This window comes from Rhagoletis pomonella, unplaced genomic scaffold (genome assembly GCF_013731165.1).
Source record: "Rhagoletis pomonella isolate Grant_MI unplaced genomic scaffold, Rhpom_1.0 Rhpom_scaffold_00001, whole genome shotgun sequence".
NCBI lineage: Eukaryota > Metazoa > Arthropoda > Insecta > Diptera > Tephritidae > Rhagoletis > Rhagoletis pomonella.
The window spans coordinates 38949425-38962540 of NW_023458555.1; the positions used below are offsets into that span (position 1 = coordinate 38949425).

General features: G+C 40.9%; 1 protein-coding gene across 2 annotated transcripts in view; it reads left to right on the forward strand.

Annotated features, from left to right (window-relative positions):
* The first annotated feature begins 3592 nt into the window (after nucleotides 1-3592).
* The window catches only part of LOC118743972 (anoctamin-1-like), a 37174-nt gene continuing 27650 nt past the window's right edge, over nucleotides 3593-13116 (forward strand). For both annotated transcript variants that reach the window (XM_036476746.1, XM_036476738.1), the window contains exons 1-2: nucleotides 3593-3686; nucleotides 3753-4467. In XM_036476746.1, coding sequence (XP_036332639.1) covers nucleotides 3683-3686; nucleotides 3753-4467 — 719 coding nt within the window. In that variant the 5' untranslated portion in view covers nucleotides 3593-3682. The remainder of the gene's footprint in view (nucleotides 3687-3752; nucleotides 4468-13116) is intronic.

Genomic DNA, 13116 nt, shown 5'->3' on the forward strand with positions numbered 1-13116 from the left:
GCCAAATGTAAAAGTAAACAAAAATGAGCGCTAGCGAGGAAAAAAGGTTTGTAAAGTTGTTTTTAATAAAATTTTAGGTAAAAATATATTCAAATTGCTTAATATAGTATGAAAAAGTGATCACGGTGGCACAGAGAAGAAACATAACTTTTCTTTGAGAAGTCAGAATAACAAGCACAACAAATTTGATGGCTAATAATATCAGATTTGGATGTTAGTTCAGTCGCTCGTTCACGCCTGTCATAATACCGAATTACGATATGAGAAGTTCGTTGACGTCTGTCACAATTCGATTTTGTCATTTTTACGTGACGAGTTGCTCGTTCACGACTGTTACGATTCAAGCCCAGATTGAACAGCCGCTTCAGTAGAAAAATTCGGACAGGAGTTCGAGATACATCCGGCTGGGATGAAGTGGGCTGCAGCAATAGTGACAACCCTGCGGAGCTTTCGCTCACCTACGTGAACGTCGGTTGGTGTGGGGAGGACTGAGAAAGTGCTTTCAGTAACTTCCGAGAAACCGTTCCAATCAGCTTTCGCGGAAGCAATGTCGGCTGGTGCTGGTTTATCAATCGAGATGACTATGGGAAGATGATCTGATGCTAAGGTCAGCATAAGTCGCCACTATACTGTTTATATGACCAGCGTTTACAATTGTTATGTTAGGCGAGCTGCAGCAGCTGCGTCGCCGTTCATTGTTCAAAATGTGGCATCGTCTATCTGCTCAGCCAAGTGTGTTTCCCTACGATCATCACTGTTTTCACCTCTGAGGAGCGCACTAATTTCAGGGTGATATCCTGTCGGGAAGATCGTGACAGGCGGTTTATAAACGTTAAATATTTCGAGGTCGATATCGCGTGACCGGATAGCAATCGCCTGACATCCTATGAAGCTTTCCCTGGGGTCGATGTCTGCTTCGATGAGACGATACTGCAGGGTGTGATACGAGATGAACGCTAGGCCACCACCGTTATCTCGCTCGCGACCTCGACGAAGCACATACTATCCGGCTCAATTCGTTCCATGCCGGCCCACAAAGACAGTTATCTCCTCGATCTCATTCTGTAGTCCGTTTCAGTTAAATTGTAAAATCTTCGAGTGCCTAGGGAGACTTAATTGTATGTGGAATGTTAGATGTTGTTGTTGCTTTGCACATCTGCATTCATTCTGCTCATGTATGAGTTCAACCTGCTGCAGTAGCCAGAGCGAAGATGGGATATTGTGGTCCGTGTCTCCCGAGGTAGACGAAGCTCTGTCTCGTCAACGTCTGGTGGGTGTGTACCCAGAATGGCATTCACAGGTCGAGAGTCTATATAACTCGGGGCTGACTCTCTGTGAATGCCATTCAAAGCCTTTCGGTAAGCTGACGGATCCAGAGGTTGTTTTATGATGCGTTCTGATGTGCCGTGGCGAGGGTTTTTCCACTAGCGAATGTCTGTTCGGGTTCCCACGACGGTGACACCCTACTAGGAATTGCTTGCAGAGCATTGTGGTATGCTCCTTAACCGGGAGCATGTGGGCCTTGTCGAGCAGGTGATGTTGCGCCGACCTCAGAAGGCATCCTGCCGATGTCCTAAGTGCCGTGTTTTGGAGGATCTGCAGCTTCATCCACTGCGTCCTACTAGATCCGGCGACCACACAGGCGCTGCATAGTTCATAACCGGTCGGGCAATTGCCTTGTACGTTGCCAACGACGTTTCTTTGTTTTTACCCCAGGTTCTGCCGGCTTGCAGTCGGACCTCCTTCATCCAAGTGGTAAAAATCGTTGCTGAGGATTTTGTAGAGGAGAGGGTTAGGCTCTGTGTAGTGAAGAAGCGAAACAGCTCGGCGAGATAACCGTTTACTTTCGAGCACAAGTCATCAATTCCGTTCCCAGACGCCATTATCGATTGTTATCTCCTCGACCTTTCTCTGTGTCCGTTACGGTTAAATTGTAAAATCTTTGTGTGCCTTGGGAGACTTTATGGAATGTGGGGTGTCAAAGAGGTGTGTTGTCTGCCCGCCTCTTGGTATGCGTAGGAGTGGTTGGCGGCGTGTGGGTGGTGCGGTTGTAACTATGGTGTGGTCTGTTGGGTCTGTGGTATGTGGTGTTGTGATGTGGTTATGTTCGTGTTAAGTTGCTCAGGCGGACTCTGGTTTGCCGTGGAGGTAGCTTGGTTGGAGCAGCAAGGGACCACGTATGAGGTGGTCTACTGCCTGCGTGTCGTAAGGCCTGAGCAAACTCGAAGGTGACTCCACCCATCATAGGCGTTGCACCTGACGGGGGTGGAGTTATAGTGTAGTCGTCTCTGGCACACGCAGCAGGTGTAGATTTCCGGAACAGGGTCTGACTCGATGTCAGCCCTGAGCAGAAGTATGCGAATCAGATGTAGCCCTATGGACGTACAATTTTTCAGGGATTTCGCGGACCTAAACGGGGTTAGATCGCCGAAACAACAGCCCTTGGCCGCGCAAAACCTGAGTCATTCCGATATGTAGAATCGGCTGTCGTGGGAAAGGTTGGGTGTTAGTTGTAGTTGTTGTATCGGCTACAACAACCCCGCCCTAATCGGTTATTCCCTGCATCATTGTCGTCAAGCTCTACTAGCGGTAGCTCCAGGACGCGTGCAGCCTCGACGGGGTCTGTCCGTAGGGATAGGAGCGTTAGAGAGGTGGGATTTAGAGAGCATACCAAGAGATGCTGTGAGTCATGGGACGACTCTGCGCATGGCGGGCATTCATTGAGAACATCTTCATTTAATCTGCTCAGGTATGAGTTTAACCTGCTGCAGTAACCAGAACGCAGTTGGGCTATTATGGTCCGAGGGTGTTAGTGATGGATGTTGCCTGGGCGACCGACGTAACAGCATTAGATCGCCGAAACAACAGACTTGGTCAGGTGAAACCTGAGTCATTCCGATACGTTCAACCGGCTGTCGTGAGAATCCAGAAAGCATGTTGTTGTTGTTTATTCATCTTCGTCTTCCCTATCTGACTTCTCCAACCTTAGGCCCAGGAAGCGAGCAGTCTCAATAGGTTGAGCCCACAGCGCTTCGGGTGTCAGATGGAAGCATGTCACATAGGTCGCTTTTGATTCAGCGTCAAGCGAAAAGATAGTCAAAACCAATCTTTTTGCACGCGTTGACAATAAGCTTGTTCAAGTTCTATTTTATTTCGTTACACATCAAGTCATCATGCACATACAAAAAACTAAAAACATTACTAATAATTTTAAAACTTGGTTTTCAAATTTAAAAGCAATTTTCCCGACTAATAAAACAGTGTAAAAGTGTTCATTGGCGTTCATTGTGCCATATTTTCTATGTTTCCTATGGTTTCTTTAATACCTCAATTTTCTTTGTTTTCTGCAAGCTGCTTGGCATCTCTTCTTGTTGTCGCAACTATCTGGCAGCCCTTCCGCCCAGCTGTTTTTTTGGTTTGTTTATTTCCTTCAGTGGTTTGCAAAATCAGGTGCTAGTTGGAAGTGTTTTTTCTTTTCGCGTTTGTTCGCAATTAAAAGTGAAATTACGATTCTGCCACGTTTGGCCGTGGCGGTTGTAATTGGAGTACTTCGCTGTTCCAGCATTCGGCCAAAGTTTGTAAATTCAAAGTTCATAATTGTGCAATCGGTGGTGTGTGTGTATCTTGTTTAACGATGCCTACAAGCATATGAGAAAAAAGTGTTTGCTGTAAATTTGCAAAAATGCGTGCGTTTCAAAATGTTTATTAGCTATGATGTTGCCAAAATATTTGTCTCAAAATTCTAATTATAGAAACCGACGAGGAGGATGCTTTTGGCAGTAGTTCAGATACACCCGTCAAACAAATGCGACCACTGCAAACGGACGAATCGTATGAGTTATATGCTACCAAGACAACAGCATCGCTAGAAAGTCCACCAGCAACACCACCGGTCGGAAACGACAACGACACAATCAGTATAAATGCCAAAAAGCACCATGACGAAGACCAGCACCAGCACCACAGCAATAGCGACAATGACGATCACACTACAGCATACTCACAATCCGATGCCGATGAAGATTCAAGTTTAGTTTTCTTTAGTGAAGGCGACTTGCCGGCAGTGGAGTTTGAGCCTCCATACATAGCGCCTCTTGCGCCATTGCTCACGCCAAAAGATTGGAAAAGAAAACAGCGTAACAGTGGCGAGCAAAAGCGTTCGCGTCGGTCGAAAGCAAGTGTAAAAAGTAAGCGTCGATCGCCGAGCGTAGCTCTAAAAGAGAGATTTAAAAGCTACGACAGTCTATGTGAGATGTTTATACAGCAGGAGAGATATGCCAGTGCTAACGGAGATGCAGGCAACCAATTGGGAATCAACGCTCATGATGATGACAAAGCGTACGAATGTCATAAACTTGACTACTACAATGGTAACAGCGACGATTGTGGGGCCGGCGAATACGTCGAATTTGATGACAAACTGCTGCGCGGGAACTCAAGGAGATTATGCAGGCCAGCTGATAAAAGGTAGGAGCAATAAATTCGCAAAATGATTATAATATACGAGTGTATATGCGCAAGCGTTTTTAATTTGATTTTGCAGACGTGTGCATGCATTATGAAGCCGATTTTGTTTATGCATATTTTTTTTTTTGTTCGAGGTGTGGGTAGTATCTGCCAAATTAAATATTTCTTCGAGAAAAATTCAGGCAGCATGCATTTCAAGCGTTTCAATCAAGTTTGTTATCGAAATTGTTATACGTACGGTTCGAGGGCTTACATATATTCCATACGATATATCTGCAGTTTATACAAAAACTACTTTGTGACTTTGAACCCATCTGGAACTTAATTGCCATCACTGGTTGCAATCTCTAACTTTGAAATTCAATAGTTAACTCTACAAGTTAACTTATACAAGGTCAGCATTAGCATCATCGATGGCAGTTAAGTCTAAGGTGGATTTTAATATAGGAATCTTATTTTTGCAAATACTGCAGAGAGGTCATATTGAATATATGCCCTCGATGTCCATCTCTTAAAAACTTAATATTAAAAGCAAAAGTGGCTGTTTCTTTTAATTATGAAATAACTAAAAGCGTTCTTGAATTAGCGAACTACCTAAAGAGTAACAGCATAAAAATTTCCAAAACAAAAATTTTGGGTAATGTTGACAGTTATTGACCAGATACAGATCTGGGTGGTTCGGTTGCGTATACAATTTTTAAACGCACATACGTATGCGTGTAAAAAAACACGCCTATTATAGAGATATGTAATTGTAACAACTTTTGGACTTCAGATGTTATACATATGAACACGTTTAGATGAAGTTATATGTGAAGGTTAAAACTCCCGGTACAATCAATGCGTTTGCTAGAAAATGAAGATATTTAGATGTAGTAGTCCAACATGTGTTGCGTTTTCAGCGAGATTTATGGAAGCAAATGTAAGGATTAAGTCCTCTTTCTACTACTACTAAAATTAGTATAAGATATATGCATGCTGTTATATGCCAAGTAGATAATTTAAGCAGGTAAAAGGCCTTCCAAAAGGCCTTCTTGAAAGTAAAGAGGCTTTCCACTTTGGATTCCTTTCTCCTTTCTTTTTTTTCTATAGAGTGGCACACATTAAGGGGCTTCTGCTTGCGATACCCATAAAGGGCTTCCAGAAGGGCCCTTGTTGAACGTATTTTTTATAAGGCCTTTTGGAGGAGGCTTTGCCGGTTCTTTAATTCATAAAAATCATTCTTCTTTAGGGTATTTAATTAAGGTTCATATCAAATATGTTAAACAATATACAAAAAAAAAAAAAAAAACGGAAAAGCTGTCACAAAAAAAAATATTAAAAATCAACGCATTTTTTGTTAACCGCACTTCATTAGACTAAAAATGTATGCGCTATAAAATAAAAAAGCTCGAAATTTTAACCAAAGTTTGTTGAAATTTCTTAAACTTTGTATGAAGTTTGACCCCTTGATCTATTTGATTTTGGTTTAAGCTTGAACACGATTTTTTACAGAAAAACAACAAAAACGCTTATTTTTTATAAATTGCACTTGTATACAAAAAAACCGCAAAAGCTGTAAAAAAAACTAAAAATCAACGCATTTTTTACCCGAAAAGCATTGCGAATACATATAAAAAAAATGAACACGTGAACACTTGTTTGAGTCACTGTATGTATGCACATAAGTACATCACTACATATATATACATACATATCTATATATTTTTTTTTGTTCTGCTTTTTTGATGCTATTTAGTTTTAACAGGTTAAATAGTACTAATATGCACTCTAATCACAATACAAATATCAGTTTTGAAACCCCCCAATTGGAAAATAGGCAAGCACCTTACGATGTAGTCCATGTTTTCTTTCAGCTTTTAGTACCGAAATTTTTTCGTTATATATTAGTAAAGCAAAAAGGAAGAAGTAAAGCGCAAGGAAGATACTACCACACACCGAACACTGTACGTACCTTATTTGGTATAGAAGATTAGAAGTATATCTGATACCAAATGTCCATCCTAAAAACCTATTTCCATAAGGCGTTCATGCCTTTGCTAAGAGATCATTAATTGTATGAAAACTTGTTTAAAAACTATTAAAAAGCGTCGGCCTTAACCTTGTTACTTAATGCCTTTAATTATTGGAATTATTACCGATTAAGTGAACTGCTAGTAAATAGACAAAAGCGGCAAAAGAAACCGGAAGAAATAATCAAATTTTTACATCGAGTCTGTACAACTAAATATTCATATGTGCATTCCCTTATAGAGTAAAGGCACACATATATAATTTTCTATATGCACTCGCATAAGAAACATCGGAGTTCCTTGAATTTTATTTTTTAACATAATATAAAGTATTAAATGGACGGTCAATCAGCTGCTGCTATACATTCCCCTTAGTCAGCAAGTAAGCTGGGTTAATCACTTAGTTACTGAGAATAACAGCTAATGTTTTCATTAGCTTAATATGTACTCATATCTGCCTATGGATCCATACAGCCCATATACCTTTGCATGACTATGTATGTGCATCCATACATACAGATGTATGTATGTACATATTTTTGGATGCTAATTTGTTCACGCTAACGTATATAGACGGAGCTGCGCGCGTTTAGCTCTTTCAGTGAGTGGGGCCACGTTGGGCTGTTTGGCGTCCAGTGAGAAAGGCAATATTCTCAGTCTGTAGTGGAACGTCGTCCGCGTCACTGATATATGTACGATTCCGGATTATTTGTCTAGTTAGTTGCGGGTGCCATGCGGTTGTAGGCCTGTTCCTCTTTTTTTTTCGGTATGACTAAGGAATCAACATACATATCAACTCAAAATAGTACGATTAGGAAAGGTGAAGATAAAATAGATAAAAATACAAGACAAGCAGCTCAAACAGATGCAGACATTCATAATAACACAGCTAATACACATTTGCTTAAAAGTGCTGTGAATGCTTCTACTAAAAAGCAAACAGTGGCAAAAAGAGTAAATAAATATTTAAAATAAGTAATTTATGAAAATCCCCCTCAACGTTGTTAATTTGTTGAATTGCTGGTTACATAAATGTACTTATGTATGTATGCCATTGGATTTATAAGGAATTCTCTATGCACGTTTATTGTGCTTATTAATCATCGAAAAATGTCCAACCTTCAGTGTAGCGTAAAAAAAATTATAACAAAATAAAAGTAATTGGCAAGACTCGAAGTTCATATCTTGCCAACAGTCGAGTCATAAAATTTTTTTTTTGCTTGCGCCTTCAGCACCTCAACACCTTCATATTTGTGTGCACGCTTTTCCTGGTCCTTAATACTTGATCTTTCTACTGTATTGTGGTCTGTTGTCTTTTTTATATTTTTATCATTTCTGTTATTTTACGTGGCTGTGCCGTCTGGCTTACTTAATAGCGACCGCATTTGTTGTTTGTTTGTGATAGCGCCTCCGCTTTTCTTGATTTGTCATTCTCTTCTGTTTATTTTATTTTGCTAACTTTTACGTGTATTAAAAAATAATACTTGCATTTTTATTTGCCTCTCGCTGATTTGCACATTATTTTTCAGAATTTTATATTTATCAGTAAGTTATTAATATACATATATAAGTGCGAATGTGAATGTTTAATACAATTCAACACAATTTTTTTAAAAATATTTTTTTTTACGGTTTTACACATATGTACATAATATCGCACACCTAGATCTAAAGTGAGCTAACTCAAAATTCAGAGAGGGAAATTTAACTGCTTATGATTGTAAATATTTAACGCAATTAATAAAAAAAAAACAGGTATAACACTAGTTTTTTATTTAATGTGTATAACCATGAAGAAAAATATATTTACATTAATTGGATGTGAGTCCTATGAACTGATTTATGTAAAAAAATCGCCCAATTTTTTTTGAGTTGATCGCAATTTAGATCTATGTGTGCGATATGTACATGCAAGGAAATTTCGAAAGATTTTCTTGTCTCATGGATAAATTTTTTTTTGTGTTTATTGTCCTCCTTTTCGTTCATTGACCTTAAATACTCCGTTCTAGTACTTACAAGATCTCACTTCCCATCACCTTAACGTGCAACCCTAATGCCAGTAAATTAAAGCTCACAAAAAATCATTAGGGCTATTCGCGATTCGGTGTATAAGAGCTGACAAATTATGCAATTGCAGAAATATGCCATGGATTGTGAGCGACCTTTATTAAACTGTCATGGCAAAGCTTTTGCAAAACAATTTTTGTGCATCAGCTTTGGTTTTGTTTATGAATGCAATGCATAGCATTTTTATGCTATGGATTTTCGGTATTGCAAATTTGCCAAGCCATGACAAATGCAAATGCGTGTATTTTGTTTGTGTATTGCAAATAATTTGCAATACAAATTTACAATGCAATGATGCTAGGCCATTTGCACCGGATCGCGAATAGCCCTATTAAACTCTTGCGAAGGAAGTATTACGATTAATCCAGTAGAACTATTTAAAAACGTTTTTTGTTGCCCGACTCCAGAGTACGACCAAATATTTTTTTTTCGAAATTGCATTGCAAAAATACATACATTAGATTTGGGGTGTGCGGCCAACTTTTTTGTTTGTTTGTAAGGTGATCCGGTCTAATGTAGTGCATACATTTACATATGTGTTACTAAATATTTGGGCGTTTTATAAGAAATTTTGGTAGAAAATTATGTCTTAGAAAAACTAAACAATTTATTTAAAAATCGTTATTTGTTTTGTATTAAAAAAATAAACACATACATAGTGATAGAACGATACGAGTACCGAGTACAGAATATCGATACTTTTCATGAGTACTGAGTAGTATCGAGGACTCGATACTTTTTGACAAGTACTGAGTAAATATCGCGAATACCAAAAAGTAAAACGTCGATACTTGTTTAGGTAAAATTTTTATCTTTTTCAATAACATTGATAAATGTTTAAAAATTACCCCATAGGCATAACGTTCATATACTTCAATACTGTCATAACTCAAAAAACCGAAAAATTAATATATATATTGTTCTGGTGGGCTACTTGGTAAACGCTTTGAAATTTATATATAACATAGAAGAAGAGGTACCAGTCATGTGGACATTTGGCTCGGTTAAAACATCTTAAATAATTGGAAAACGAATCTCTTGCCATACTTTCGATAACACTGGCCCACACAAAAAAAGTGGTATCTGCTATTAACCAGACCCACATATCGACATGTAGTGAGGTCCATTTGACTCGTACACCTCCTAAATTTGGAGTTAGTTGCGAAAATTGTGAAAATAAAATGACAAAAACGAGTCAAACGGACCTCAGATTTGGATTCAGTGGGTCGCAATAGGTGGCGGCAAGTGGGTCTGGTTAAAAGCACACAACATTTTTTTTTGTGCTGCTGTAAGGAATGGGTTAGGAGGGTGGTCTTCGGCTCGATAACTTGGCAATTCTCCAGAATAACGGAGCCTTCGTTTTCCAATGAATTCTACCTTGGTTTTACATTCGAAATCCAGCCCGCTTTCGAAGAAAATTTTTGTGAATGGGAGCTTATCTTTTCTTTAGACAATGGCTTTAGTTGCTTTTAAAAGCTTCAAATAAGCCTTTTGCCAAAAGCATTTATTTTACGCTTCAGACTTTAACTATTAAAAGCCAATGTCTATTCAATTTACAAAAAGAAAGAGGTCATATGTAAACAAAGCCATCTGATTTTTGTTAAGGCCTGTATGCAGCTCTCAAGAAAAGCAAAAACTCCATATAAAATGACGCACAAGAAATGGCTAAGAAATTTTCTTGAGTCAAATTTCCTTAAGGCAGTACGCAGTTCTGAAGAAATTTACTACGTTTTCTACTACGGTTTTCTAAAGTTTTTTGTGAAAAAAGAGCACAAGGCAACCCAGGTTTGGAACAGAAATATATGTCCGTTCTATTATTTCTTGAGGAAAGAGTGAGGCAACAGGCTGTGACGTATCAAAAATGTCAAAATTCCTTGGACATACACGCGAAATAATGGCAATTTTTTCTTGACCGTTTTCTTGAGAGCTGCATACAGGGCTTTAACTTTTCGCGTTTGCCCTAAAAATACTTGGAAGTACGAGTATTATCGATACTTTTTTGCAAATATGAGTACTGGCATCGATTCTTTTTTAGAGTATTATAAATGAGTACAGGTATCGATACTTTTCTAAAAAGTTCTATCACTAGACATACACAACTTAAAAGTAGCCAGTACGAAATAATAACAAAGAAACGATTTTTTGCAAATTTTCCCGAAATGCCTCAATTATTAAATAAGATGCTTCACAAAATGGAATTCCTTTCCCGTTAATTTATAAGGTGGCAGAGGAGTTTAGCTACAATATTATGTAGTAGGTATTTATTCACATCCACCTGGTTATCGACAAATGCGGCACAAATGACTGATCACTGATAAATCATCTCAGTACAGATTATACATCAGATTTCTACGGCGATTTTGAAAAATCTGACGGATACTTTCCTGTGGGTGTGATTTTGCATCTCCTTTTAACTAAAGCTGTTTCTTTCTCGATAGTACGCAGGATTGTTGTTGTTGTTGTTGTTGTAGCGGCTACAACAACCCCGTCCAGGACGGTTGGTATCTCAGTCGTTGTCGTTAAGTTCCACTAACGGCAACCCTAGGAAGCGTGCAGCTTCTGTGGGGTTTGTCCACAGGGACAAGGCCGTTAGGGTTGTCGGGTTTTCCGGGCATGCGAAGAGATGTTTCGAGTCATGTGGAGTCTCTCCGCATGCCGGACACTCATTCGGCACATCCTCATTCAACCTACTCAGGTAGGAGTTTAACCTGCTGCAGTAGCCGGAGCTCCGTCTCGTCTATGTCCGGGGGTGGTATTCCTAGAACGGCATACACAGGTCTAGAGTCTACATAACTCGAGACTGAGTCCCTGTGAATGCCGTTCAGGGCCTGTAAGCTGTCGGGTCCAGAGGTTGCTTGATGAACCTGTGGACTTCGTCCGTCAGTTCATATAGATGCCTCTTGACGTGCCTAGGCGAGGGCTCCTCTGCAAGCAGCTGTCTGCTTGGGTGGCCACTTCTGTGGCTCCCGATCAGGAACTGGCGACCACACTGGCGCTGCGTTTCTTTGTCTTTGCCCCAAGTACTGCCGGCTAGCGACTTGAGGACCTTGTTGCGGCTCTGTGCTTTATTGACAATAGCGGTTGCGTGCGCAGAGAAGGAGAGCAGGCTGTCGAATGTTACTCCAAGTATTTTGGGGTTATTCACCGTCGGAATTGGTGGGTCATCGACGTGAATCCCCAGGTAGCCTGACCTCCTTCGTCCAGGTTGTGAACAGGGTCGCGGAGGATTTCGTAGGGGAGAGGGCTAGATACTTTGCAGTGAAGAAGCGAGAAAGTTCGGAGAGATACCCGTTTACTTTCGAACACAGGTCATCAATTCCATTCCCAGTCGCCATTATCGAGCAATCGTCGGCATAAGAGACAATCGAGACTCCCTCTGTGGGTTGAGGGAGCTTTGAAACGTAAAAGTTAAACAGTAGCGGGGAAAGGACACCACCCTGAGGAACCCCCTGTTTTATTTTTCGCTGTTTACTCGTTTAGTCTCTAAACATTACCGACGAATGTCGACCACTCAGATAATTTGCCGACCACCGTTTGAGCTTCTGTGGGAGAGAGGAGGCCTGTATATCTTCTAGTAGCGTGGAATGGCACACGGTGTCAAACGCCTTTGAGAAGTCCAACGCTACTAGAATCGTTCTCTCACATGGACGGTTTCGGTTAAGGCCACGAGTTATCTGAGTGTTTATGGCGTTAAGTGCTGTTGTTGTACTGTGCACTTTACGGAAACCATGCTGATGCTTCGCTGGGGTCAAGTGGTTTGTGAAGTACGGGAGTAGCAAGGCCTCCAGTGTCTTTGCTACCGGGGAAAGGAGTGTTATCGGACGATAAGAATCTCCTTTGTTGGCAGGTTTCCCCGGTTTGAGCAGTGGGACCACTCTCCCCACCTTCCAGATGTCTGGGATGATGAGAGTGGCCATTGACAAGTTGAGGACTTCCGTTAGGTAAGGTACCCCCGCAGGACCCAAATTTTTCAGCATCAGCATGCATATTCCGTCGGGACCCATGGCTTTGGAGGCTTTCGTCTTCCCGATGGCCACCTGAACTTCACCGCAAGTGAAAGCAAGGGGGGCACAGGTTGTTGGCAGTTTGTGCAGCCTTCTGGTCACTCGACGCTTGGCTTTGTCCACCGGAGGATGCAGGCTAAAATAGCTCGCGCATCGCTCCGGGTCCGACGAAGCATGGTCGCCGAAGGAAATTTCGACCCTGTCGTCGTGCTTCGGCGGATTAGACAGTGACCTCACGGTTGACCAAAGCTTGCTCACATCAGAGGTGAAGTTACAGGTCTTCAGATGCTCCTCTCACTTCTTCCGCTTATGTACGTTTACTAGTTGCCGAATCTCCGCGTTGAGATCCCTGATACGGGGATCTCCGGGATCGGCCTGACGAAGGCTATCACGCTCATCGGCTAGAACAGCCGCTTCGGCAGGGAAGTTTGGACGTGGGTCCGATATACATCCTGCCGGTATGCGCTGTGAACGTGTTTTCGGTAAACTCCGCGTAACCTTTCCAATCAGTTTTAGAAGTAAAGTTTAAAGTTGATATAGGTCCGGTGTTTGGCGGAGGCAAAGTC